At 41.4% G+C, this 27,144-nt stretch overlaps 1 protein-coding gene across 1 annotated transcript in view; it reads right to left on the reverse strand.

Annotated features, from left to right (window-relative positions):
* csmd2 (CUB and Sushi multiple domains 2) overlaps positions 1-27,144 on the reverse strand; it is a gene marked incomplete at its 5' end in the record, with an annotated part of 223,670 nt that overhangs the window by 127,926 nt on the left and 68,600 nt on the right. Inside the window, one exon of the mRNA XM_071515056.1 lies at positions 3,594-3,706. Coding sequence (XP_071371157.1) covers positions 3,594-3,706 — 113 coding nt within the window. The remainder of the gene's footprint in view (positions 1-3,593; positions 3,707-27,144) is intronic.

The raw sequence follows: 27,144 nt of genomic DNA on the forward strand, positions 1-27,144 counted from the left end.
TTTGAGTATTTTGATCTGGTGTTTGAAGAAGTAGCTGTTAGGGTTATAGTTGTAGTAGTAGCAGTAGAAACAGTAAAAAACTGAAAGCTAGTGCAAGTAGTAGCTGCAGATGTATTACAGCAGTAGTACTACAGCACTAGAAGTTTCACTGTTTGAAGTAGTGAAAATGTTGTAGTAGGAACAGTAGTAGGAACGCTACTACTAGGTAATACTACTACTAGTAGTAGTAGTAGTATTACAAATTGTAGTAGTAGTAGTATTAGAAGTCATAGTAGCATTAGTAGTAGCAGTATTAGAAGTTGTAGTAGCAGTATTAGAAGTAGTCGCTGTATTAGAAGTAGTAGTAGTAATAGCAGCAGCAGCAGTAGTAATAGGACTTGTAAAAGTCATAAGTCATAAAAGTGGCACTAGTATTAGCAGTAGAAGTAATACAATTACCAATAGTAGTAGTATTTGGACTAACAGTATTAGAAACAGTGGAAGTAGCAACATTGTAGTAGTAGTAGTAGCAGCAGCAGTCGTAGTGAAAGCATTTGTCATTTGTGGTAGTAGTACTAGCAGTAGTAGTATTAGGAGTATTAGAAGTATTAGTAGTAGTATTAGTATTAGTAGCAGCAGTAGTAGTAGCAGCAGTATTAGAAGTAGTAGTAGTAGCAGTAGTAGTTGTAGCAGTATTAGAAGTAGTAGTAGTAGTAATAACAGCAGTATTAGAAGTAGTAGCAGCAGTATTAGAACTAGTAGTAGTAGCAGTAGTAGTTGTAGCAGTATTAGAAGTAGTAGTAGTAGTAATAACAGCAGTATTAGAAGTAGTAGTAGTAGCAGTAGTAGTCACAGCATTAGAAGTAATAGTAGTAGTAGCAGCAATATTTGTAGTAGAAGTAGTAGTAGTAGCAGCAGTATTAGAAGTAGAAGCAGTAGCAGTAGTACTAGCAGTAGTAGTAGTACTAGCAGCAGTATTAGAAAAAAAAAAGATATTTGTTGGTCTAATGTCAAGGAATGTCAGTTTGTCAAAAATAACCTGCAATACTATTCTCTACTAACTGATTTATGACCATCTACTGCAAACATAGGGTGAACTTACAAACTCCACAAAGAGAAGACAAGGGAAAACTTCCCAAACCACAGGCTTGGTGGTGTGAGGAGACAATGTTACCCACGGGATTGAACACACAATCTTTTGCATTGCAGACCTTTCCACTTCCACCACTAGGCTACTGAGTCCACTGGATGGAACTGGAGGGAGCGCTCTGTGTGCCTCTCTCCCTGTCTCCCACCAGTCACCAGATGTTCTGGATCCTTTAATCACACAATCTCTACAGAAGGAAAAAAAGGCTGTGTGGAGACTGAGAATTTGTTTTGAAAGTGGAATAGTCTGAAACAAACATCCATAGCTCAAAAACTACACATGCTATCACTTAGATATTTGCATTGTCAGAGAGAGGAGAAGTACTGTAACAGTTTGATATGTGATATGTATGTCTACTGTTAAAATTGTGGAAATTACTACAGTTAAAAGGAAAAAATCTGTTGAAAATCAACACAAATACTATTGCACTACTGTTGAACAAACCATCATAGCTGAAAACTACATATCCCATCACTTAGATATTGACATATTGGGAGAGAGAAGAAGTATGTCAACATTTTGATGTATAATATGTGCATGTAGTGTGAAAATTGTGGGAACTATTACAGATCAAATATTGTATGTGCAGAATAAAAAAATCGGCAAAATGACTGTAAAGCACTAGTGTTGAACAAACGTCCCTAACTCAAAAACTACAAATGCTACCACTTACATAATTGTCATTGTCAGAGAGAGAAGACATGTGTGAACAGTTTGATGTGAAATATATGTATATGATGTGAAAATTGTGGGAATAGTGGCAGTTTAAAAATCTGTTCAGGACACAGCTGCTGAAACAGAAGAAAAATACTGTAAAACACAGTTTTGCACTAGTGTTAAACAAACGTTCTTAACTCAAAAACTATATGTATTGATGTGTGATATGTGTTTGTAGAGTGAAAGGTGTGGGAGCTACCACAGTTTCAAAACTTGGAATATTTAGTAAAAATCACAGCCTGTAGAGTTCCTAGAGTGTGCCACTCTAGCAGGCTGAACATTCAATATCATGTTTAAACATAAATTGTGAAAAAACTATAAATCCCAACACAGAAATAGTAATAGCACGCTATTCCCAAACTGGCTGCATGTGTGAGAGTTTGAACCGTGTCGATAGCTCAAACGGTTCGAGCCACATTAAAGTTTAAAAAAGCGCCTGGAAGAAAAAAAAGCACAATAATAAGTATAAGAGGGAGAACAATAGTTGAGCAAGCCCAACTAATAAGCTCATCTAAATGCATATTTATTCACCGATTTCAAAAATACCATCAGCATTATCTGTGCTCCCCTTCACACATCCATAAACACTCATCCTATTTAATTACCTTGTCTGCTCTTGACAATGGATTTTCACTTCTTTTTTTATTTTTACAGAAATGCATTTTTATCCATTGCTCAGTCTCAGCTGCATTATACTATAATTCAGAACTAATCTGAGTCATGTGTCAAAAAGTCTGCATTTGTTTATTATGTGTTTGGAAGCAAAATTATGAAAAAAATAACTTATTTTCATGTGATACACTGATTACAAAATAGGATATAATCATATATTTCTAGCAAGGTAACTAAGCTATTATGTTTCAAGTGTGTGTGTGTGTGTGTGTGTGTGTGTGTCATTCTATCTCTGCCACATAGAATGAAAAGAAAATCCGCTCAACCCAACGTCTTGGTTGAGCGGATGACTAGAGGTGAGATCCTTAGAGATTGTCTTTTTTTGCGGGCGGACTAATCCTTTTTCCCTGCTCATCCCTTCTCAACGGTGACCCTTGAACCTCTGAGAGTAATGGGACTGGGGATAGATGCAGGGGAGAGAGAGGATTGTGTGTGTGCCTGTGTGCAAGTGTATGTACACACATTTGTGCAGTCTTGTGCGGTTAGTCTAGTATTGAGTCTTCAAATCTTGTTTTGCTGAAAGCAATTGGAAAAACCTGCCAATGGAGCGAGCTACTGTAATGTCACTATAGTGGCAATATCTTGAAATAATGCACATCACTCCGCTAGTATCAAGGCAATGTCACTTGATTCAAGAAAATTCAAGTTGATTTGCACTGGGGACAAATGGAATGATCTCACCCCTATGACAGATTTTTTTTTTTCTTTTTTTCACTTGTTTTAAGCAGAATACGTTTTTGAGACTCAGCATTGGACTAAATGACTTTTTAATGTGGATATTTTGCAGTTGAAATAGCTAATCATATTACAAAGTTTTAATTTGTAAGTGTTGGCTGGGAAATGCATTGCCAGGCTTTTAATATAGTAAATATGTAATGATATGCTCGTTTTGCAAATTACAGATGTAGAAAGAATCTGAGATGGGAATAAAATGTCAACATTCAGAGTGATGGTAATGAAAATTTGAATGTTGTTTTGATCTACAACCAACATCAAGTGTAACGTGGAAAAAGAGGCAGGACGTGAAAAAGATGTGGTTAAATTATCAAAACCTATTCATTCTCTGCTAGGGTCTTACCTTGGTACTGGGCACTAAAGCCTCTCAACTTGTGGTTGCCATCGGAGGTGAAGTGCAGTCGGAGCCAGTTCTTGCTGCTAATGATGGGCGAGGGAAGGTTGGGGCCAGTAAACCTGCAGACATACAGACAGAGAGAAGAGAGAACAAAGTCCGTTAGGGAATCACATTAGCATTTCAGTATGTAGATGCAGCGAGTTGCAAACTGCAGTCATATTTAGTACATCCTGTACATAATTGAATTTAAGGTTAACGTTTTATGGAGGTATCACACCTCGATATAATTACCATAAACAGAAGATAAAAAGAGATGATTAGTAGCCTCTATCTCATAGACAATGTAAAATGCAGTGTATAGGCTGGTAGAAGCTGCCAATCTGCTTGACGATGGTCTTGTTTGTTTATGGTAATTGTATTAATGTCTCAAAATTAATGTAGGAACGATTTATTGATCTTAAAATGCTACATGTAGCACCTTTAAGATCTATAAGACGCAGGGTCTGGTGCCCAAGGGGAAGTGCAGTATAGTGACTGTTAACCAAACTATAAGCCAATAAAAAAGGGTACAGGGATAGACCAGCACTGGCATTTGCAGAGAAAGGATGCTCCTTTTATGGGTTTGACAAAGCCACGGTGAATTATACTTTACAAACACTTAAAGTGCCTCCTGATCTGTATGCTAATGAGGGCCTTTGCTTACCAGGCACTTCTTCAGCTGTTAAAGCCAAAGTCATTTGGGGACACATCATCTTTTATCTCCAGACACACAAACACAAGCGCGCACAGACACACACACACACACACACACACATAGACCCACAAGCGCGTACACACATTCCAATCTCCCACCTGTAAATTAGATTTCCCCAACTGTGTCCGCCCTGTCTCCCCACCCTACCCATCAGCCTCACTCTACAGAGGAGAAGCGCATTGGGGGAGACCTCTACCCAGCACTCATTAAAAACACCGGAACAAACACCCAGGCGGGGGAAACGAAAACGAGAGAGCAAAAGGTAGACAAGTGAAAAATTTAAATAATAAATAAAACTAAGAAAAGGAGTGGAAAAGAGGTAGGAGAAACATTTTGCAAGCTAATATCTGCTCCACTTTGAATGCTAAAACTCCTTTTTTGCACTGTTGCCGCAGGGGCAAAAGAATAAAACGGCTTTTGGTATACAGTTCCCACAAAATAGACAGGGATGTACTGTAAAAAGACGTTTAGCCCGGTGAGGGTGTCTGGCGGAGATATCTAACTGCTACAGACTGCCCTGTAGAGCTCTCCGAGGATCAACTAAAAGCATGTGGGTTTCTGGGTCTAGCCAGAATTAGCTGTTATTTTGATGAAGACAAAGCCCCCTCAGTTTATAAAGTGAGCTCTCACCGCAGTGGGGCTGCTGCCTTACTGTAGCACAGCTAATCAGTTAAGCTGAACCCAAACACACTGGGAGGGATGGAGGGAGGGAGAGGAGGAGAAGGAGAGGAAAAGATAGAGACAGGGTCTTAGGGAGATGGGGAGGAAAAAAGAAAGGCGGGAAGAAAATGAGCGGATGAGAGAGACATGACGTATCAAAATGTCAGTGAATTTGGCTTTTCCAGCCACCCTGCGAGCAGACAGCAGAGAAAATGGAGGTGTGAAAACAGAGACGAAGCATATCACCGGCGAGATCTAACTGTCTCGCCTGTCACCCGCGGCTGCTGTCATCTCCCGGCCTCCAACTCCCCAACTGGTGACCTGCGCTGCCAATGACCTCCAGCCGACCCTACCTGACCCCCATTTCCTAGCCAGGGAAAAGAGCTCCTCGTTGGGGCCGTCAGCAACACATAACATGTTTGTTTGTGTGTTATGCGTGTCCATACTCCATAAAAATTCATGAGTCCTTGCGTAGCACCGTGATAGGGTTAACGCTCCAAGAGCAATGGAGACACATATTATCTCACATTAGGGCCATTTAGCTGATTAACTGAACACATCCTACAGGAGCAGGAATAGGAGAGTCCTGACTGACAAAACAGCCATCAAGGGAATTTCTTCACCTCACTCTCTAACACTGACACAAATGTTTTCATACAGTATATAGATGTTAATGATAATTAACGATGCTATTATTTTTTTTATAATTTAATTTACTTTCTGAACATGGACTTTAAAGTGGTGATATGCAAGATTCTTTTTTTTTCTTTTTGCAATTAATTGCTGCTAAGTACTAATATAACCTTTATTTGTATAGCACCTTTCATACACAACATGCAGCTCAGAGTACTTTACATCAATAAAAGGCAGATAAAAGACAGGTAATAAGATGAAATTCATATAAAAGAACAAGCAAAATGCATTGTATTAAAAGAGTAACATCAAGTAAAATAGAAAGGTAAAAGAACACAACTCAATTACTCTGGTGTTTTTGCAATGCACTTCCAAAGGATCACTTGCCAGTCAAACATAGTTGCCAGTACTGTGACCTCTTTTTCCTTGGATTTAATGTTGATGAAGTTTGAGTTTGTGGCATTCTTTTCTTTGTCAATTCAGCCATAGTGGCTATTGCTGCATACATTAACTACTCAGTTCTTATTTTATTTATCCCAAGACAAGCTCATTCATTTATGTCTATCACAAGCATGTCTCAAAGGACTTTACAGAGAATGAGCCTACCTAGATCTAACTGATCAACAATTAATCACAGGACAAAATGATGCAGTACAGTATGCAACACAGTAAACAAACCACTGTTGCTGCCTCTTGTAATGTAAAACACATCACCTCCTCTGTGCCAAGGGTTTTTTTTACAGGAAAGACCTACGGAACAACGAAGTATTTGGGACAGCAAACAGATTTTATGAAATGAGTATAGGTTGAATCACTACTGTGTTATATCAACAGGTGATAGAGAGTAGCAAAATGGACGTTTATTTATATGAAAATGTCACAGATTATTAATTTAAGATACATGAGTGAGGTGGGAGAATAGTAAAGATCAATTAGCTGGATCATTTAATGGGGATTGCCCCTGTGTGGAAACCCAGGAATGCTGGGACCTTTGACTCATGCATGAACAGACTCATCCTTTAAATTCATATAATCTGACAGGCAGATTTACAACACGGCCTCTCCACCAGACATGATTGCCTACAGAACAGGTAGCACGGGCTGCTTCAGTGTCAAAGTTCAACTCTTTGGGACGTTCTTCCCTTCAATAAGCATTCCATGACTAACTCCTGCCCTTACACATATAGCCTGGCCCTTCATCCATAGCATAACAGATGGGTATACAGAGTGAGCTAAGAAACAAGATTAATGTCCCATGCCAAATCAATCACATACAGCCTCTGCCTTTACTGGAATTAGTTTTCTCTCTCCTTATATTTTTTCTTTCCTTTCCTTTTTTTTTTAACATGAGCATAATTTATTTATTTATCTGACTGGATTATTATTTCCCTCCCTTTCAGTGGGGCCTGGAGGTTGCATGGCATAATGAAAGTGGGGTGGAAATGTGAAACCTTGTCATATGACATTGGCCTTGATTTACGGCGGCGAGTGCAGCACCGATAAAGTGAGTCTGCATGCCTCGGGGGATGTTTTATCACTTAAGAGAATGGGAAAGATGAAGGGTTGACGGGGCTCGCGCAGTGTCTGGCACGTGTGCATCCATAGTGGTACAACCAGGGAGGAGAGCGGCAGGATCGCCTCTGGCTGGACGTTCATAGCTGGGCCCTAAGACAGTTCAAAATCCTTGGTACAAAATCTCATGCACAAAGACAATTTAATTTTACACTTATACTGAGAAAGTGCCCAAGTGCAGGCATCCTCAAACAGGTTTGCAAAGCACTAACAAGCTAAATACTGTGATGTGACCCTGTTATGAGACAGACACATTAATTATTGTCATGAAAACATTAAAGGGGAGAGTTTTAAATCCCCCTAACCCACGCATATGAACACACACACACACACACACACACACATAGGAACACATACACCACAGACAGCGTTTCCACAGCAATCGCTCTGTCCAATTGCATTCACCATAGGGACACATGAAAATGTCCCTTTGAATTAAAGGGCGATATGAGCCGGGATCAACTCCCATTAATATGCAGCCATCAGGAAAAAAAAAGAGTGGCACGAGGATGTGATAAGCTGTGGCAGAGGATAGGGGACTGCTGGATATGCCACTAAGGATTCAGCGACTAATAACTATGAGGCCCGAGACAAACAGGCCACGGTAAAGATCCTTTTGACCCAATGTCACCTTTGCCTTTCTTTCTTTCACTCTTCTCAAAATATAAAAGCTTTAGGGTGAAAGTCACCATGGGGAGCAACAGAGTCCTGAACAGATTGATGGAGGGCTCCTGAAGGGAGCTGTGGCTAGTTCAATACTTCCTTTTCACCTCACCCTCTCCCCCTCTGTCTGGCTGACCATATTAGATTTTATGCGGAATTGTCTCGAGAGTGCAGTGCTAAATCAGTTTCCTGTTTCCAGGCCCCAAAGCTCCTCGGTCTGAGCCAGACTTTGATGATTGTCCGAGAAATATATTTTGGGCAAGGGCAAGGTGATCGCAGTAGCCAATGGGGGGTACGTGTTGTTCCGGGCCGAGGGGACTGAGCTGTGAACCGGACCTTGACACACAGCACTTTCTGAAAAACAGCCGGGTTTTGAGTGCTGCAGTTTTATTTCAATTCACAACGCACATTATCAACATTCATCAAAGGCCTATTAGATAGTTCAGTGCTTACATAACCTTTGTAGAGAACGTTCCCATTTTGTGCTCCTCTGTTTCCAGGCATCTGGAGTCAGATTTTCAAATCCCTGTTCCTTCTGTTTCTCTTCTGTCATATAATGATTGAGGGTCTTTGGAATATGCAACACCAGTTAAATCCTTTTACATAACACTGGCACAGTGGAAAATAGAGAAGCCAACGATGGCGATTCATTAAATTGTTAATGCCTTTCAGCGTTTTAACAAAGGTCATTGTCATCAGGCAATTCAGCAACCTTTACCAATGGACTGGGCCACTTTTCTGCTTTATATTCATCATTTTATGTCATCTGTTTTCTGTTCTAAGGGCAAGGTGTTAAATGATTCTATGCATAATCAGTAATGGGCGGAGTTTAGGTGTCAGAGGTGACTAGCTCCACATCAGGATCAAACGCTTTGGGGGTCAGTGTGCAGCGCATGAATTCATTTTGATCTAGCGTTTGATGACCACACATGCATGTGTGTGTGTGCGTGTGTGTTCGCATGTGTACAGCGGAGAGAGGGCCAGTCCTGGCTCTGAGCGTCTATGTTAATTGCAGCTACTTAGGCAGATCAATCAGCGCTCTGCTCAGTATGCAGGCCCGGTGCTTACAGCAGACCAGGGGTCACAGTGACTTTAAAACCTAAACTTTCAGCATTTTAATGAGGCTTTGGGAATCATAGCACAGACCAGCCCAGCCAGATGCACATGCAGGCACACACACACACACACACACAACACAAGCAAACATTCACGTTTTTGAACATGTATGCATGCATGGACACATCGATACATGCTCTCTCTCTCTCTATCTCTCTCTTTCTCTCTCTCTTGCAAACACACACACACACACACACAAACACACACACACATACACAAATGCACATACACATATACTGCATCCTTCTGTGGCAAATCTAATCAGTGTGGCAGACCCTTGAGTCCAGCATGGCAGTATTAAAGGGCTGGAGCTGGAGCTTTAGTTGGAGCTGTGACCTTCAGATGTAAGTGAGACTAGCTATTCACTGGGGTTTTAAATGAACCACCAAAGCCCTTGTTCCAAACAACATAGAAACCTCAACACTTTAATTCATTTCTTCAAACAACCACCACCCAGGCAATATGAACCGTCCAGATTATACTGTAAGTCAGGGCCATAGTGTTAAGAGAAGCCTTCAGGGCAGTTGGGTCTCATGAGTCCGTGCTGCATTGGATTGAAGCCCTCAGGGCAACAAGGCCTTGCACAGCGAGTCAAAACCTCCATTGGACAAACCAGCAAAACTGGGGATCCATCAGAGCCAACATGTCTACTCTCCCCTTCGACTCCCTGGTCCAGCAGAGCCAAAATGTCTGTTCTCCTTCCTCTCTCAGGCTTCATGTATTATTCATGGGCAGGCCTCCGGCCCCATCAGAGAGCCTTGTTAAATCTTCTGAGGGATTCCTTTCTTCCTCTTCCCACAACTCATTTTCTGCCCTCACAGAACATATAATATGGACACTGATTGAAAGAAATTTCCTTTTGGGAAGAACAACGCACCGGCCTTCATCTTCACTCCCTTTCTCTTGTTCTCTCTTTTTTCATTCTTTCACCCTTTCAAATTTCTTCAAGCCTAGCTTAAAGCTTCCCTCAAATACATTTTTGTGCAAGAGACAATTTAACTCCAGTGGAAATAGGTGTGATAACCCAACTCAAGCTTGAGGATAAACATGAAGAGAACTCCCTGAATACACACTTGAAAAATAATCAAATATATTGGCATACCTAACCAATTAATGGTCAAATACACACTTCCTGCTCAGTTGCCACTCATACCACTTCATACCCAGTCATACCAAGACTGTTAAAATATGATGGCAGGGGTGCTTTGATTTAGGATATATTCTTCCAACTTCAATGCCCATGCAAATGAGGAGTAACCTCATTGGCTACGCTGCCATGCTGTTTCATTTCCTTATACCAAAGAGAAATGTATAGTATCCACACAAGTGTACATCTGAAGCAGAGTCTCTGTGATCTGATTTCTCTTAGAAGGACATGATAGTCACATCAAACAATGTGTCCTGTCTGCCAGTGACACGGATACAGTTTAGGCCTTGGTGGTGATCTGTCAAATGAATTCCACTTCACTTTGAATTCCCTCCACCTTGGGACGGCATTCTTATAGTTTTTAGTATCTATCTGCAATATATTTTACCATTCCATTTGATATTCCAATGACTAGCTGTAACTTTGGGATCTATCTATCTATCTATCTATCTATCTATCTATCTATCTATCTATCTATCTATCTATCTATCTATCTATCTATCTGTTCTTTCTTACAACAATCAAAGTGTTTACTGGTTTAAAGTATTGCTAAAATGCAGACCAGTCTCATAATCAAGAAAGAGTTTAGTGCCACTTGTTCTGCGATTGATCCCAGTGTCAGTGAGATTTATTGTTCTTGCTAAACAAGTCCAGGTGGGTGTAGACAAAGTCACAAAGAGCAAAGCAATAAGACTGAGCTGCTGTCGAGCGGGCTGTAGAACAATGCTGATGAGGAAACCATATACAGCCTTAATGGCTTGGATTATTGAATGTTTGCACGGCACTCAACAAAATGACCCACACGGGAACAAATTGCTTGTTTGATTGAAGTGAAGCAAAAGACAAAATGTGGTAGTTGTTAAACCAACGGCTATTCTCTCTCTTTTCCTCCCCTCCTGTTTCCTTTCTGTCACACCCAGCTGGCATGACACCTTGCCGTCATCCCCAAGGAAGGATGCTGAATGCACACACACACACACACACACACACACACACACATGTACAATCACATTATCACAATGTGTGCACACTTCTCAATGAGTGTAATCGTCTCCGGGCGGTATTGGATTCGTGGTTAACGGGAGAAAAACAAATGAGTTTCCAAGGTCACTCTTGAAAGCGGCAGCGGTAATTGAGCCCTCCCTGTAGATCTATAAAAGACAACTATAAACAAACGCCAATAATAACCCGGGGCCGATTACAACAGCAACACTTCATCCCTCTCTGCTAGGGGAGGCCTGGGAGGACACAGAGAGAGAGAGAGAGAGAGAGAGAGAGAGAGAGAGAGAGAGAGAGAGAGAGAGAGAGAGAGAGAGAGAGAGAGAGTGAGTGACAGACAAAGAGAGAGAGAAATACAGAGAGGGATAGGGACAGAGGCGAGAAAGGTGGATGGAGCGAGCGTCACATGGCGAGAGGGGGGCAGGCAGGTGGAGAAGCGCTTGGTGATGCGTGGAGGGCAGAGAAAGGAGCTGAAGGGCATGAGAGGGATATGGGAGAGTGCATCGGAGTTTCTTTAAACTTTCACAGCGAAAAATGTCCATTGTGACAAGTCAGAATTCGTCTCAGATGCCAGTGGGGTGAGAAGGCTGCACTCGTTTCCAATACAGTTTCACTTGGAATTTTCTAGAAGTAAGTGTGAACATCTTGAAACAACGCAGAATAAAGCAGATTAGCCAACTAACATCAAGGAAGTGACACTTAATTCAAGGAAAAATGATGGAAACAAGTGACATTATCTCACCCTGTTGGCAGATTTTTTCTTGTGAATTTGAAAAACAAGACTTTAAGTCTTTATATCAGGTTGACTGACTTGTTAAGATGGACATTTTTCACAGTGTATAAAGGGATATATGCTAAGCTGGACAATTTCTCTCTCTCTCTTTCTCTCTCTCTCTCTCTCTCTCTTTGTGTTTGCGGTGTATGAGCCGTTTGTTTTTCAGAGCGAGTATGAGATGGCGCAGTATGCGAGGAGACAGGTGAAGCCATGCTAATGATATTGAACCTGGCAACACTGTCAAATCCCCCAAACAGCCTGCACATTGTATTCCCTTGATACCAGCATATCCTGAAATAACTACATTGTTATGTTAGGAGAAAGGCATCTGTGGGTTTTTGTGTGCATCTGTGTTTATTTGTTTTGGTGTGTGTGTGTGTATGTACACAGAGAATGTATTAAACCTCAGGTGAAAGCATGCCAATACCAACTTGACAGGAGCATATATGCACAATATACTACTTAGGAATCATCAGCCCCTCTTGTTCAAGGTTAGCATCTAATTGCACACCAGGCAAAAGGTCTTTTTCTATATTTTTATGTTCATTTTTTAACATCTGACACTTTTATCAGTCTTGCGTCGAGGGATTTTTCTTTTAGACCCCAGACTATCCATAATCTACCGTTGTTGATGGCAAGCACGTTTCTTTTTGTGCCAACAAAGGACTCTCAAGGTGATAGAGATTTCACTTGGATTGATAAATTACATTTTATGCACCATTAATCAAATATATAAAGAAAAAGAACAATGGAATGGAAATGTGCAAACAATACCTCTTTTTTCTGGATTGATCTTTGCTGGTGGTTTTCATTCTGATGATGTATCACTTTAATATGCTAACCTCAAATGACTGCTGTTGGTTTGAGTAAATACTAAACGTATGCGCCTTTTTTTTTTCTAGAGGCACATGTGGTCATTAAATGCATGCATGATTTAACAGCAGCCCATCAGTAATAGCAACTTACTGGCATTCATAAAACTAAATGGCATTTAAACTTGTGTTGCTATACAATCTGCTCCTGTGCACTTTTTAAAATGGAGGCACTGAATAGTGCCGAGTCAGAACTTTCCTGTTAAAACAATAAGCCCCAAGGCTCCCAAGTACTAAAGGGTGGTACAGTACATAAAGGTCGACATAAAATATAAAGCAACCTAATTAACTACAAGTGGGAAACATATACAAAGCAATAACGACCATAAAACTCCATCTAAGGCATTCATAAAGCATCAGTATGTATATTTTAAGGGGCGTGTGTGAGGAATCCAAGGGGTGAGAATTTCATTAATTTCTCATCATTTTTGAGTCACTTTTTTGTTGCATTCCTCTTTTCTCAAGGCCAAGGGCAACTCTTTACACAGCAGTCTGCTTGAATCAAGAGGATGAGTCTGAGAAAGCAGACCAGGGGAGGATTGATGACAGGGAGACACTTTTACCACTCCAAAGTGAATGGAAAAGAACAGGTACCATCCCTGTACTTGTACATCATTTTTGGATTCAATGGCCACTACCCACACACTTCAGATCCACTCTAAATCACCCTCTCCAGTATACAACTACTATTTTGGCTCGCACATCTCATGCAATGGCCTCCACATCTTCTACCATTGTTAGTTTTCAATGATTCTTTACACTATCTACTCAACTCCCACTGCAATGGATTTTCTGGCATCATTTCAGATGGAGTGAAGAACAGGAACACAGAAGACAAACCCGGCAGTCTCCGTAAAATCTCATTTGCAAGAATATAACACCTTGGAATCATAAAATCATGTAACACGATAGTTACAAACACGCGGCGTCTAACGTCTACGGAGAACGCCACTCCCTAGAGTTGAGTTGAATCAGGCGGAATGAATAAACGCCATGCAATTCATCACAATTGCGTGGCAACATTTCTCCCAAATGATCGCGCCACATATGCAATAACCACTCCACTCACCCCTATGCAAATGCAGCTCATTGGCCGGGGCCCACAGGGAAAAGAGCCAATAGAGAGAGTACACTGGAGCGTCAACCCTAAGTACTGTGAGGTAAAAGCCCTAACCGTGCGAGCATGATCAATCAGCGGAGCCGGAACATGGAGACAAATGACAGATCTAAATGTTACCCGGCAACATTGATCATGTAGCATAGTCACAGTGCCTGCAAACGCATGAGGAAATTCAATCTACTGTAGTGTATTTCTCTGGCCTTGGGGCAGGCTTACAAGCATGAACTGTGTATGCTAGCAAAAGTCAGTTCTTTTCTGTGGACGATCACGACACTTTAATATGACTCAAAAGCTTCACATCTCATGTCTGTTTATGTGTTTATTTGTTTATTTTACAGTTTTCCTACTGATGTTCTCTCTAGCCAATATGCTTGTAATTTGAACCTTCTGCCCAGCCCAAATTCTTTTTCATCCAAATCTTCTATTCACACTTCAAAAAAGCTAATTATCGGTCTTTTCAGTTAGCATCTCAGTGTGATGCACACAGCCCCCAAAAGCTTTGATTGCTTTCCATAATCTTACTCCATAATTTTCTAATCTCCATTTCCCCTCCCCTTTTGTAATAATGCTTATTGTAACATAGGGCTTGTACTGAAGAGGCAGATTATCCCTACTTGTATTGTAAAAGTGATTTTCCTATCCTGATTGTTGAGCCACGTGTTTGGCTGTCTCCTGCATGTGGTAATGAGCCAATCAGACGATCCGAATGAGGACAGTGGACGAATCGCAGATGGACATCTGGTGTCCCTGTCGCTCCCTCCTTTCATCTCATCTGGACTTTTCCGTCCCTTGTGGTATTGCTCGCTCGCTCTCTCTCTCTCTCTCTCTCTCTCTCTCTCTCTCTCTCTCTCTCTCTCACTTTCTCTTTCCACAGAGCATTGAAATTTGTGTTGTTTTTCCATCTTTTTCGTTGCCCACCCACCATCTCAGTGCGGACGGATACGAGGTTTGAGATTTCTCGAAGGAAGGATGGCAAGGGAGTGGGATAGGCGGTTTTCTCGATGGGAGGGAGGGAGCGAGGGAGCGAGGAAGGAAGAAAGGAGCGAGAGATGAGTAGCTTTCTGAGCACGTAGGGAATGACTCATCTTATCAAGAACTGCCAAAACTCAACCACAACCTCTGCTTTCAGTGCCTCTCCATCCACATTCTTCCTCTTGCTGTCCACCCCCCTGTTATTTTTGCCAAAGAACTCTGTGTTTTTTGTTTTCTGTTCATTAGTCTGAGGGTCGCTGACAAAGCCATTCTCTTGCGCACCCATTCAAAGATTCCTCCAAACGCATGAACTGAAAAGTAAGGGGTGCAAAATGGGAAGAAGAGCCCCTTTTTTACACCGTTATGTTGGCTGGCCCTTTGTCTGGCATTCATGGTTCGTTTTTAGAGATTAGTGTTTGTTCTCTCCCTTTCTCCATCGCTCCCTGTAATCCCTCCCTCTCTGTCTTACTCCTCTGCTCCCTGCCTACTTTTGAGACAATATATAATGCACAAAGGCACCATATTCGCTATTATCTGCTCACTCTCTTTCTCTCTCTCTCAAACACAGGGATCAGAAGAAGAAAGAGGCAAGGGAAGATAGTATGGGAAATGAAATGGCAGCCAATGGCATGCCTGTAATGTCCTATATCTAGTGGCTGTACTCCATTTAGGCATACGGACAGTGTCCCGTAGACCGACAGTCAGATTGTCAAAGTCAGATTAGACAGGTGGACTGGCAGCAGACGCCAATCTCAAATCCAGATTGCCGGCACTGCTGAGAAAGTAATAGCGAAATGAATCTACTCAAACGGCTGCTCTGTGCTGCAGAGTGACTGTGAGGAGGGCTTTGATGACAGCCGCTCTGGAAGAGCTGATAGGGCTATCTGCCGGAGTCCAGCTGAGGGAACCGATCAGGGTGTGTGCACGGGTTCGTACCTGAACATATGAGCACACACACAGAGCACGTGCACAAATAAGAATGCGTAAAGCAGAAGACAGGCGAGCACAGTTGGGAATATATACAGATGCGCAGTGAATCGCAAACACAGAGGCATATACAAATACATGATGGTGAGGGGCAATAGCAATAAGAATCTCCCTACGGGGATCAATGAAATTATATTATAGACACATATACACCCACATATGGACATACATGTTTCTGCCCAATCTGCCCAATTTAGCCTGGTGGGTGTGCTTTGCTCTCAATCTGCTAAACACAAACTTTGATCCTCTTTCCGCATGTTCCACTAAATTTCAGGCCAGGTAGAATTAAGCCTCTAAGTTGTCCAGGAAAAGTGGAAGTGGGCCAACTGCTCTTCCATTATACAGCGGAGCAGAGATATCCACCCCGGCTGATAGAGCCTGATCCCCTCTTCCATTAGCCTTTATTGGTCTTCCAGTCGAAAACCATTCGGGGGAGATAACGTGCGCTCATATAGTCTTTATGGTTATATACTTTATTCGGCTTTTAAGGCATTAATCTATTTCATGTGTTTCTGCTTTATTCTCTTCCGTCGCCCTGCCCAGTGTTGAGAGAGAGGGAGATCGGAGGTAAATATTAAAGTCATCAATCATGCGGACCCGAGGGAGAAAGGACAGAAAACACCTCTAGCACGAGCGTGTACATGTGTGTGAGAGAAGAGAAGAGAAGAGAAGAGAAGAGAAGAGGAGAGATGGAGAATACCTCTGTCTTTTATACATCACCCATGACCGTGACCGATTTGTCGTAAAACCACCATCCAATTAAAAGAGGTCTCTCCATCTGCCTCCTCCTGAGTCAGCACTGACCTTTCACCCCCTTCACCTCAGCCGTGATATATCTGCTTCCTCTGCTCACTGCAGGTGTGTGTTACGATACAGACGGTAGGAGGCATCCATTAACTACCTGACTCTAAATCAACGAGCTTCCTATAGGAGGAAATCTAACCATACAATACATATATATCATCTGGTGAAACAGTTAGTCACACCCTGATGCCATTATTCTTTGTCAGAATGGTCTCAGGGTAAAGACGGTCCGTAAATCTGAACTGTTATGATATACAACTAAACTGTGGGAGAATTGCTTTCATGTCCTCTAGTTTATGAGCAAACATATACTGTATGTGGAGCAAAAACAACCATAAAAGGTTATTGTACAGTATTGAATGAGTCAGTATTGGCTCTATTAAGATTTTTTTTGGCCCTTTTTGACTGGTTATCTACAGCTTTGCATCAGCCCAAGACCCATTTTGTAATATGCATTGCTTGGTCAGAAAATCTAGTTACAAATCCAGTTACAATTTTAGCCGTAGATCACAGTGCCTCCGAAAAAAAAAAAAAACACTCTCTGGAAACTGTATTTTGGTTGTTTAGGTTATCCCTCTTTTTCACTCTTATGACAAATACTCACTTGGAAATTTTATCTTAGCTGGAGGCAGGAATTCCCCAAATTGCTGTTATGAGGTCAGTTTTGCCATTTCCAACCTGGCAACACATAAATGCAGAGGTTGATGCTAAGTCAGTCTTTACTGCAGCTCTCCCCACCCCTCCCTGTGAAAACCATTCACTATGTAAACACAACACATCACCGTACTGAGCAATACTAATGATGACCATTTTCACTTTTTAATGCTACTGCCATCAATAGTAGTTTCCCCAACTACCGTACCCAGAGAAAACTACAAATAGAAGAAACAAATAAATATCCCATTGATCTTTCACAAATGAAATTACGGTGTGGGAAAACAAAACCCCTTTACCTGCTAAACAGTGGGCCATTTGAAAAACAATTCTTGATGCCCCCCCCCACTCCACACCCCACCCCCCACTATTGATCTGGTTTAAAACTACTGTTAAGAGGTGAAATACATAATGCAAGGGAGGAAGCAAATCGAGCTCACACACCAATTACATCCCCATGCCTATTTTTACTCTGGGCTCGTTGGAGACTTGTAATGAGTCTAATTTTTCAATGGTCTGTTGTGATAATGTAGTGTCAGTGTGTGTTTGTGTGTGTGTGAGTGTGTTTATGTGTGTGTACTGTATGTGTGCATGTGCAGAGGGCGCACATGTATGTGTGTGCATGTTTGTGCATTTGTACTGCATGTTCCTACTTTTAGCAAATCTCAGAGGGAATTACTGTATATTGGTCTTTCGCTGTCACTGAGAAAGTTTCACCCTACTGTAGGATATATATAAAATCTGGGTCCGCGGAGGACATTGCAGTGGTTGCAGTATGTGGGCAGACACATAATCTCCATCCTCATTTCCTCACTGTGTGGATTAATGAAGCCTTAATAGCCCAAGTCATTAGGCTGGGTGGTCATTGACTAGATTGCACAACCCTGGAGATTCTGCCATAATAATAGCAATATATAGCCCGATATATGGGCATAACGTAGTCAGTGAGCCCAGATCTCTGACTGCTGACAACATACAAAGGTCTATGTTTTTTTCTTTCATTTTTTTCTGTCATTTCTAATCGATGTATCAATTCACAAAAGCTTGTCAGCCAATCCAGGTGGGAATACTTCAAGGTAATGATATTAAACCTCACCCATTCACCCTTGAATTTTGCCTCCATCCAGGGCTGCGAGCTGGCGATACAATGACAGTCAAGGAAGTGTAAACATGCCTTAATTTCACAACAATTACCCAAGAGTCATTAGACTGGAAGTACATAAATCATTCCCTTGACATGTACAGTACACACACACCGCCGCATAAATGTCAGCACACAAAGAGTCATACTCATTCTTGGACAAACAACTTAGTCAGGAAGACACAAAGACACACACACACACGCAAACACACACATACACATTCAAACGCACTCACAGACACGCACTCAGACAAACACTCTCTGTCACGGTTCTAACCCTGTTAAATGACTAGTATTAATCACCTTTCTCTGTCTCCATGGTGATTATGAACACATTAATCAGCAGCATGTCTGCCAGCTGGAACAGAGCACGCCTGGCCCAACAAGGGATGGAGGAGAATGAGTGAAGAGGAGAGGTGCGCGAGCGGAGGAAACACCGGATAGAATGGAGTTTTTGGGTGTGTGTTTTTTTTTTTTTTTTTGTAATCAAATATAAATATAGACTCCCTCGCTCAAATATAGACGGAAGCTGTTTCATTATTCTGAGCCGCCCACGCCACCCTTCTGTGCCCCTCGGCAACGTTTGCTTTTGAACGCTCACACATCAAGACGCCGCCTACCTTCTTCCGCCCAATGGAAAATATCTAGACGTACAGTGCATCTCCTCCCCAGGAAGGCGGATGGGCATGCGGTAGGTGTGTGTGTGTGTGTGTGTGTGTGTGTGTGCGTCAGCGAAAGTGAGCGTGTGTGTGTGATGGCTTTGCCGCGAGCAAAGTCCTGGCGCTGTTACTACAATACTCCACAGAATTCCCCAAAGCCAACTTCCTTCCATTAAAACTTGCTGACAGCTTTGTCATCTGCAAAACACACCCATCCCTCCCACACACACACACACACACACACACAACCCCAACACACACCTCTGCCCGCTCAGAGTGAATCCCTCTTCCCAGACCCCAGTATTAAGTCTTTTTCACCTTATCCCCCCACGTGAAGCCCCGAAATCCACCAGCTACCGGTGCGTTTATGTGCACAAACACACCGCCCTACTGTGTATGCATAGGCGTGCATGTAACCACCACACCCAAAGACGCAGAAATTTGAATGCACACACACAATCACATGCACACCTTAAGGCTGAATTTGTTTACACTGGTATTCGGCTACAGCTGTTAGCTTGCTGTGCACTAAATCACTCAACTTGCATTCTCATCATCATTTCATTTTGCAGCAAGCTTCTTAGCAGTCGCAGCGCTCGTCTGCCGAACAAACAAACTTTATTTTCCTCTCACAAATAGACCCACTGAAAGCGTGCGGTAATTGGTATTCATTCCACCCAAAAATTCAAAAATGGCGAGGCCTCATAATGAGAATGACAGCAGTATCGCTCCTAACATCAGTTAATTGGGACAGCGGTAGCCTAACGGCGGCATTGTCGTTAATTTTTCTCTCATTAATATTGGCGCCCCAAGCAGGAAGCACTTAAGAGGAATGGAATGGGAAGTGGGGGTGGACGGGTGGACGGAATAGCTTTGACAGCAACTAAATTTCTAATGAGCGTATGATTGGGCAAGAGGTAGTGTAGTTGTGTATCATCCTACATTTCTCATAGTTGGTGAAGGCTAGTTGTAGCTGAGAGCTGAAACTTGTATTATAGCTTACTCCTTATGACATCACTAAAATTGCTCCTACAGTTATTTCAGAAAATGAAAAACAGTGATCCCCCCGATCTATCTGAGACTTTGCATTGTTAACTTTGTCAGCGTTTTCTATTTTGTTTTCCCTTATTGGAACTTATTTCCTTTTATTTTAATTTCATAAAATCATTTGTAATATCTTCTGCAGTCTAATATATAATCTGGCTGCACAAAACAGTGTCACCATGATGGTCAAAATGCGCTTCATTAGATTCTGTGGCAGTAATGTGCAGTACCATGTTTACTAACTAATATTATAGCAATGTTCCTGTGAGCTTTATGGATATTGTAGTCAGTTAGCCTAAACTCTTATCTTAAGGTTTATTACAATAGTGTATGAGTCATGCAGAGGAAAATTGTCATGATAACGCTTGTTTGGATGCGGGGGAGCTGGTTTCTGCACTATGCATCTAGAATTTTTATTAGCATTCACCTTCCTGGGATTAAGTAATTAGTATGTGGCAAAGAAAGCAGCAGGTTTCTACACAACCTGTATTTTGCTGCTTGCTCTGCTGTATGTGTGTTACTGAGAGCTGAGAGGTTAAAAGGAAGGCAGATAGTCAGGTTAGGAGACAGAGATTATAATGTTCTCTTATAACAATCTAAAGCCAGTACAAACAGTAATACTCCTCCTCATCATCATTATCATTATCATCATAATTAATTTGAATGAGTCAGTGTCAGTGATGTGTAGTTACGTTTTGTCAGCAACAATGACAAATCAATCGTGTCTAATTTTTGTCCCTGACATGCAAAAAGGGGTTCTTGTGTTGAAAACATGCAGCAACATGAATCAAAAACAAAATTGAATCACAATTTATCTCAAAAGAGCGGAGAAAGACTTCATAAAGACTACATGGGATTTGGAAAACTTAAGAAACGATGAGCAACTGAAGATATGAAAAGATAAATTATACCTTGTGGACCTAAATAGTATTGGCTGCTTATGTTGCCATTTTGGGAAAAACATTGACAGAAGCAACCCACCTTGAATGTTGATCACAGGCTCAAGAACATAAGAGTTCCTGTATATCTATGACTCTAGAGACTACATTATGGTAAAAAAAATATCTGCTTTCATGTATTTGATACCTCTGGGCCATCAGGGCATCAAAGACCCAGTACGCCTCAGCCTTTCCATGGTGAATGTGATTACAGTAGCTGTGACAGAGTCCTTGTGTTAGCTGTCAATCAGCATCAGTCTCTCTCCGACAGACAGAGGGCCTGCAGTAACACAGTCACACTGGGTAAAATATGTTGCTGTCCTGAGTAAGAGGGACAAGGCCCTGAGGTGGAGCCGTGCCTGGGTCAATATGGGCTATCCTGGACTGAAACAAGTCAAAGTCAGCAAAGGGAAATTCACAAAAGGCTGCCGGTTAAACATTTGCACCTGTCAAGTGCCTTTCCCCACCACTCTACCTTAAGATACAGGTTAGTCAGTGATTTTCTCTTGCTTTTACAATAGAGTCCTGGGGAAAAATAGCCAGTAGAAATCCATTTGAAGGTGCACAATCCTTTATCCTTAAAGTAAATACAGTAGTTCTGTTTTTTTCCATCATATTTCACAGGGTTATTTCTGGTTGTGTTGTTGTGCTGATGGTCCCGTAAATTGAAAGTCCATTCGGTCGTGTTACAGATGTAAAAACAAAACCACGGGGGGAGTCTTTATGGCAGAAAACATCTGCCAAGTAAAAGTTTACAGATACCAATTTTAACTTGAACTTTATCGTCTCTGTTGGGTGCTTTGATTCAAATTCTATTTCTGCAGGAACTCTCCGGCAGTTACCAAAGTTATTACCTGAAAAGAACAAGGAGGCTTTGCCTGGAAAAAATAATGAGCTGGAGAGTCTGTAAAGATGGATTATGGCCTCAGACTGACAAAGATGTCTGTCAGTGGGATATCAGCGCTTCACCAACGCTTGGGGAATGGTCTATTGTTTCTTTGAAGCCACAGGACCTGCAATTTCTTGCCAATCATTCCACTCTATGTACTATATACTGTATATATGTGTGTGTGTATACAGCATATATATGTGTGCATATATACTGTATATATATATATGTGTGTGTGTGTGTACAGGGATTTATTAACTTAGTTAATTTTGTTTGGTTTGGTTTTGTTCTACTGATTTTCAGGATGTCAAACAAGGAAATTAGGCACACAGACCAATGTTGGGACAAACAATGGCATGCTAGTATCAGAGCCTTGTTTGTTTGAACAAAAGCAACCAAAAAGGGCACTTTGGCCCTGTTGGCTCTCAGCAAAATGTTCTTCTCCACTGTCTAGACAATTGCAAGTAAGGCATTTTCAAATGCTAAGAGATCCACAAAATGGCACAGTACACAACCCAAGGCTGATCACTAACCATAAATTATGACCAGTGCTTAATTTGTAAATGATGAGGTCCTGGAACACCAAGTGGTCGGTGTTCCCGCGAGTCGGTGTGGAGGGAAAAGGTTCTGGAACATATCAAGACAGCAACAAGCGCATTGGAGGCACGGTGGTGCTCAGTGCAGCCATATAGCTTACTGTAGACCTAACAGCCTAAACATTACGAAATGACTGACTATATGACCTCAGAGCTCCGACTACTGCTGACCTATAAAAATATTTGATTATTGCATAGGCTACATAATGCTCATTTTTACAAACCTGCCCTTCAAGTAGTTGACTAAAGACATAACTGCACTGTGCACAACATATAAATGCCCACACTACTACTACTACCTCTCACTACTATGAGACATCCTAATCATACATAAAGGAAACTGCAATGGCTTCAACCATTTACCAGAGAAATTCTGGTTCGAGTAGTTACGCATCAATATTCAATACAAATACTTTCATAGGATATTGATTTTGAATGTAGGAAACAATGTCAGCGAATAATGCAATAAAACGTGTCGTGGTGCAGCTAGAAGTCGGCCTGACTGCGACCAATTATTTCTGGACACTCAACATAACATGCAATTGCCCGCATATTTAACTGTGGGACTTACAGATCCCCACAAAATTCAGTTTTGCAGTCATCTATGCAAATATGAATTTTGATTGTCCCAGCGGAGACCTAATAGATTACAGAATATGCTAACACGTTTACAAACAAAAAAAAAAATCATGCTTACCTTGTCTAATTTTCCAAAATAGTTCACACAGCGGACATATGGACAGCAAATTCAACTTTTAGCCATGACGCTGTCTGAAGTTTACCAACACACTCTGCAGAGCAGCTGACTCATGTGTGACGTGATTACTATGCGCTTGTTGTTACTTTCTAATAGGGTAATCACCTGTCTTCATATGGAAATGAGACAGTTAGGTTTTTGGAAGGGAGGGGAAAGGAAAGAAGAGTCAACTATTGGGAGTATTACATGGCAGACAAAAAAAAACAACCTTTCATGCCATTTCTGTCAGTAAATAGGATGCACAAAATAAGATGTCATGTTGTTATATCCATTAGAAACATGACAGGAATGGAGGGAGAAAGCAGAAACGGGCTGGGATTGCGGAGAGCATTATATAATGCATGTATGAGGGAATTTCTCTCACTCTCCTCCCTTCCTTTCTTTGCTCATACAGAAAAATCAATCACAGCAAACAATCCCATTGGACTCAATTAGCTACAGTTAAACAAATGGTGTGACTTCAATGCCCTGCCCATGAGTAACCAAATATCTTCCCACTAAGAATACATCTCATTGTGTGTGTGTGTGTGTGTGTGTGTGTGTGTGTGTGTGGGTGTGTGTTCACACTTGCGCTGACTTGGGATCTGCAAGGGAGGTCCCTGAGCAGCAGTGTGTGCTTGATAATTAGCCTCAAATTCAGCACTTCTGAGAACACACGCTAGGTTGGCAGAGGGAGGCTTGCCTGAGGGAAGGGTGAGTGCTACGGGTGACTGTCATCTCCTACCCCTTCTCTCATGGCGCGGCCCAGGAGGTCTTACCCACATCTGACTTCAGAGCAGTTCTTCCCTCTGTAAATAGGATCTGATAACGAGGATATGCACATTCTGAGCACATTTCTGTACTGTATATATGTGACTGTAAAAATACACCCGCTGTATCAGTCTAAATCACAAAGTACGGTAGAGAAGAGCGTCCCATCCTGAGACCACCTGAGGGTTCCCACATTCCTGGAAAGCCTGGAAAGTTCATGGAATTTTAAGATATTATACTCCAGACCTGGAGAAGTTATGAAAAATGATAAAAGGGATTTTTTTCCCTTGCATACTGTCAAATGTCACAAAAAACTGTGGCCTTGTCCCTCTTACTCAGTCTAGACAGCCCTGTTGGAGGAAAATATTCTTGGTTGCTAACAGTTTTTTGCTGACAGAGTTAAAATAATGTTATCATGCTTAAGTTTAAAGTGAAAAATACCTAATTCTTAAGGTTAGTGTAGTTGATGGTTACTTTTTAATTCAGTCTCAGTAACATTTGGTCAAGGAAATTTGAAAAGAGGTCATGGAGACGTTATGGAAAAGTTTTGAAATTTCATCAGCGAAAAGGTGTGGGAACCCTGTATAAAGCACGACAGGCCGGCCAGGTTGGTAAACATGAGTGTGCTATTTGCAGTTTACTAACACTATGTTACACGATATCTGGGTATTGAAATTACCTTTTGCTGTCATTTGAGCCAGCAACATGAGGAGATGACTTGTTTAGTCTTAAATATGATAATATCTCATGATGCACATTTGCACTTCTGGACATAATTGTGTACATATTTTCTTTCATGAGTGCACAAACAATGGAGATTTTGCATACCCTTCATATGAGATATAAAATGTAGATTTGTAAACTGCAAATATCTGCTAACCTGTAAATCTGTGATTTTGTATTTATTTGTTTTTATTGCATTGTCATATGTTCTTGTGTTGTACATATTTGTTGTATAATCGTATACTCTATATTTGCTCTATTCTCACTTATATCATATTCTTTGCTACTGCAATGACCCAATTTCCCCATGGGGATCATTAATATTTCACCGTCTCTAATCCAATCTAATTCTGACAAGGATCACCTAATGCATGACTCAAGGGAGTAATTTACGTTCAGTATTTATGTTCCATTGTGTATCTCCATCTGACCTGGGTGAAACAGGAAATGTAAATAATTATTAGACTTTATTTTTAATCTGAATGTAGTACCCATTAGGGTTCCCACCTGGACAGTTCCGCTCGTGTAAGGTGTTGATCACAAAAAAAGTTTACAAAACCAACCTTCAGTTGCATTCCTGTAATTGTCTAAATTTGTGTTGTCAGATGTGGCAAATCACTCCAATGTGGCACACAGATAGGCTAATATAAACCATGAAATGTAGTTGCACAAATATTATTCCACCCATTATCTATCTCCCTCTATCCAGTCCCCTCGCTTTCTACTCCTTCTACTTGTTTTAACAGCCTCCTCGTTCCAGCTCCCTTGCTGTTTCTGTGGCCCTTCATCCTCCTGCTCCTCTCTCGCTTAGCCTTGTTCCATGTCCTCCCTTCACCCCCGTCCATATCCTGTGCCAGTGTTTGCTGTCCTGTACCTCTGCTCCTCTGCTCTGTTCCCCCCTCTCTCCTTACACCTTTGATGTCAGGGCCACAGCTAAAGCCTGCTCTAATCTGCTGTGGGGCTCCCTGAGTCCTGACCAGGCCAGGGGTTGGGATCAAGAGCATGGCAGAGGGGACAAGGACGGACAATGAGATGGAAGGAAGGAAAGACGGAAGGAAAGACGGAAGGAAAGTCGGAAGGAAGGAAGGAAGGAAGGAAGGAAGGAAGGAAGGAAGAGAGGAACACTGCACAAAATGTCCATGTTATCAAGTCATTCAGTTTCATATTCAGTCTTATTTTTTCTTAAAGCAAATGGAAAAATCTGCCAGTGGGGTTAGGAAATTACATTCATTTCCAATACAGTTTCAGGAACTGACAACTGACAAGTGACAATGCCTTAGGCAGTAAGAGGCAGATCACTGCGCTGGTATGAAGGAAATTACATTTTACATTGAAAACAAGTGCAATTATCTTTTTTTATACATAAATATTAGGTATTTTTGCAGTGCAGAAGTGACAGTAGCCAAGCAACTTTGAGGTACAACAGAACAGGAGTACTTTGGAAAAATTGGAACAAAAATGAATACGCTAAAAAGCAATTTGTCTGCAAAGCGGTTGCTGTGTGTCTCAAATGAAAGGTTGCTTTACATTACATCACAGTAGTACAATCATGAAAATGTGGTGTGAAGTTATGGAAAAGTTATGGTAAAGTTTTGGAATTTAATTGTAAAATAAGTGTGGGAACCCTGGATCAGGATGTGGACCGCTTCCATTCATACACTTTTTGTAAGTATAAATGAAGGGATAAATAGAGAAGGATGGCTTATAGCAGGCTGAGGATCCTGGGGGGGAAAGCGTAGTGTCAGAGGAAGTACTGTTATGAAGGATGGAGAAAGGATGAAAAAGCGAGAAGATGGGAATAGTATGCGGTAATGAACTGGGGAAGAAAGGAAATGGAGGAGGGAAAGTGTAAAGAAAGAGAGTGTCAGCTAGCTGTATGGAGAAAGAAGGGATGCTACAGAGCTAAATGTATTAGTTTTGGTGTAGCCTATAGCCAGCCCTCCCATCCCCGCCCCGTGGCTTCTACACCAAGAGAAGAAAAGGCAGAATAATCCCTCAGCAACGCTGACGATTTATCTGCCTTGCTCTCATGGCTATGCTATTTATAGCTTATTAAAGGGAAGAAAAAAAAACTCTCCTGCCTTTTCATCACATCCGATACAAAACATGAAAATACCCAATAAAGTGAAAGCTCTGCTAACAGGATGAAGTGTGGAGGCAAAGGGGGCTCAAACAAAATGGGGGAAAAAAGAAAGAATTAACACAGCTTTCTGAGTCAAGGGTTATCCTGAAAACATATTCTTCTGCAAAAAAAAAAGAAAAGAAAAAAAATCTTTTGTTGCTTTATCAAAAAAGGCACATTTAAGTTCAGCCTTCGTTTTAATTTATGCTG

The sequence above is a fragment of the Centroberyx affinis genome, unplaced genomic scaffold, assembly GCF_046629955.1.
Source record: "Centroberyx affinis isolate AG114_WGS23_722 - 3 ecotype Tasmania unplaced genomic scaffold, CSIRO-AGI_Caff_v1 ptg000299l_1, whole genome shotgun sequence".
NCBI classification, from domain to species: domain Eukaryota; kingdom Metazoa; phylum Chordata; class Actinopteri; order Beryciformes; family Berycidae; genus Centroberyx; species Centroberyx affinis.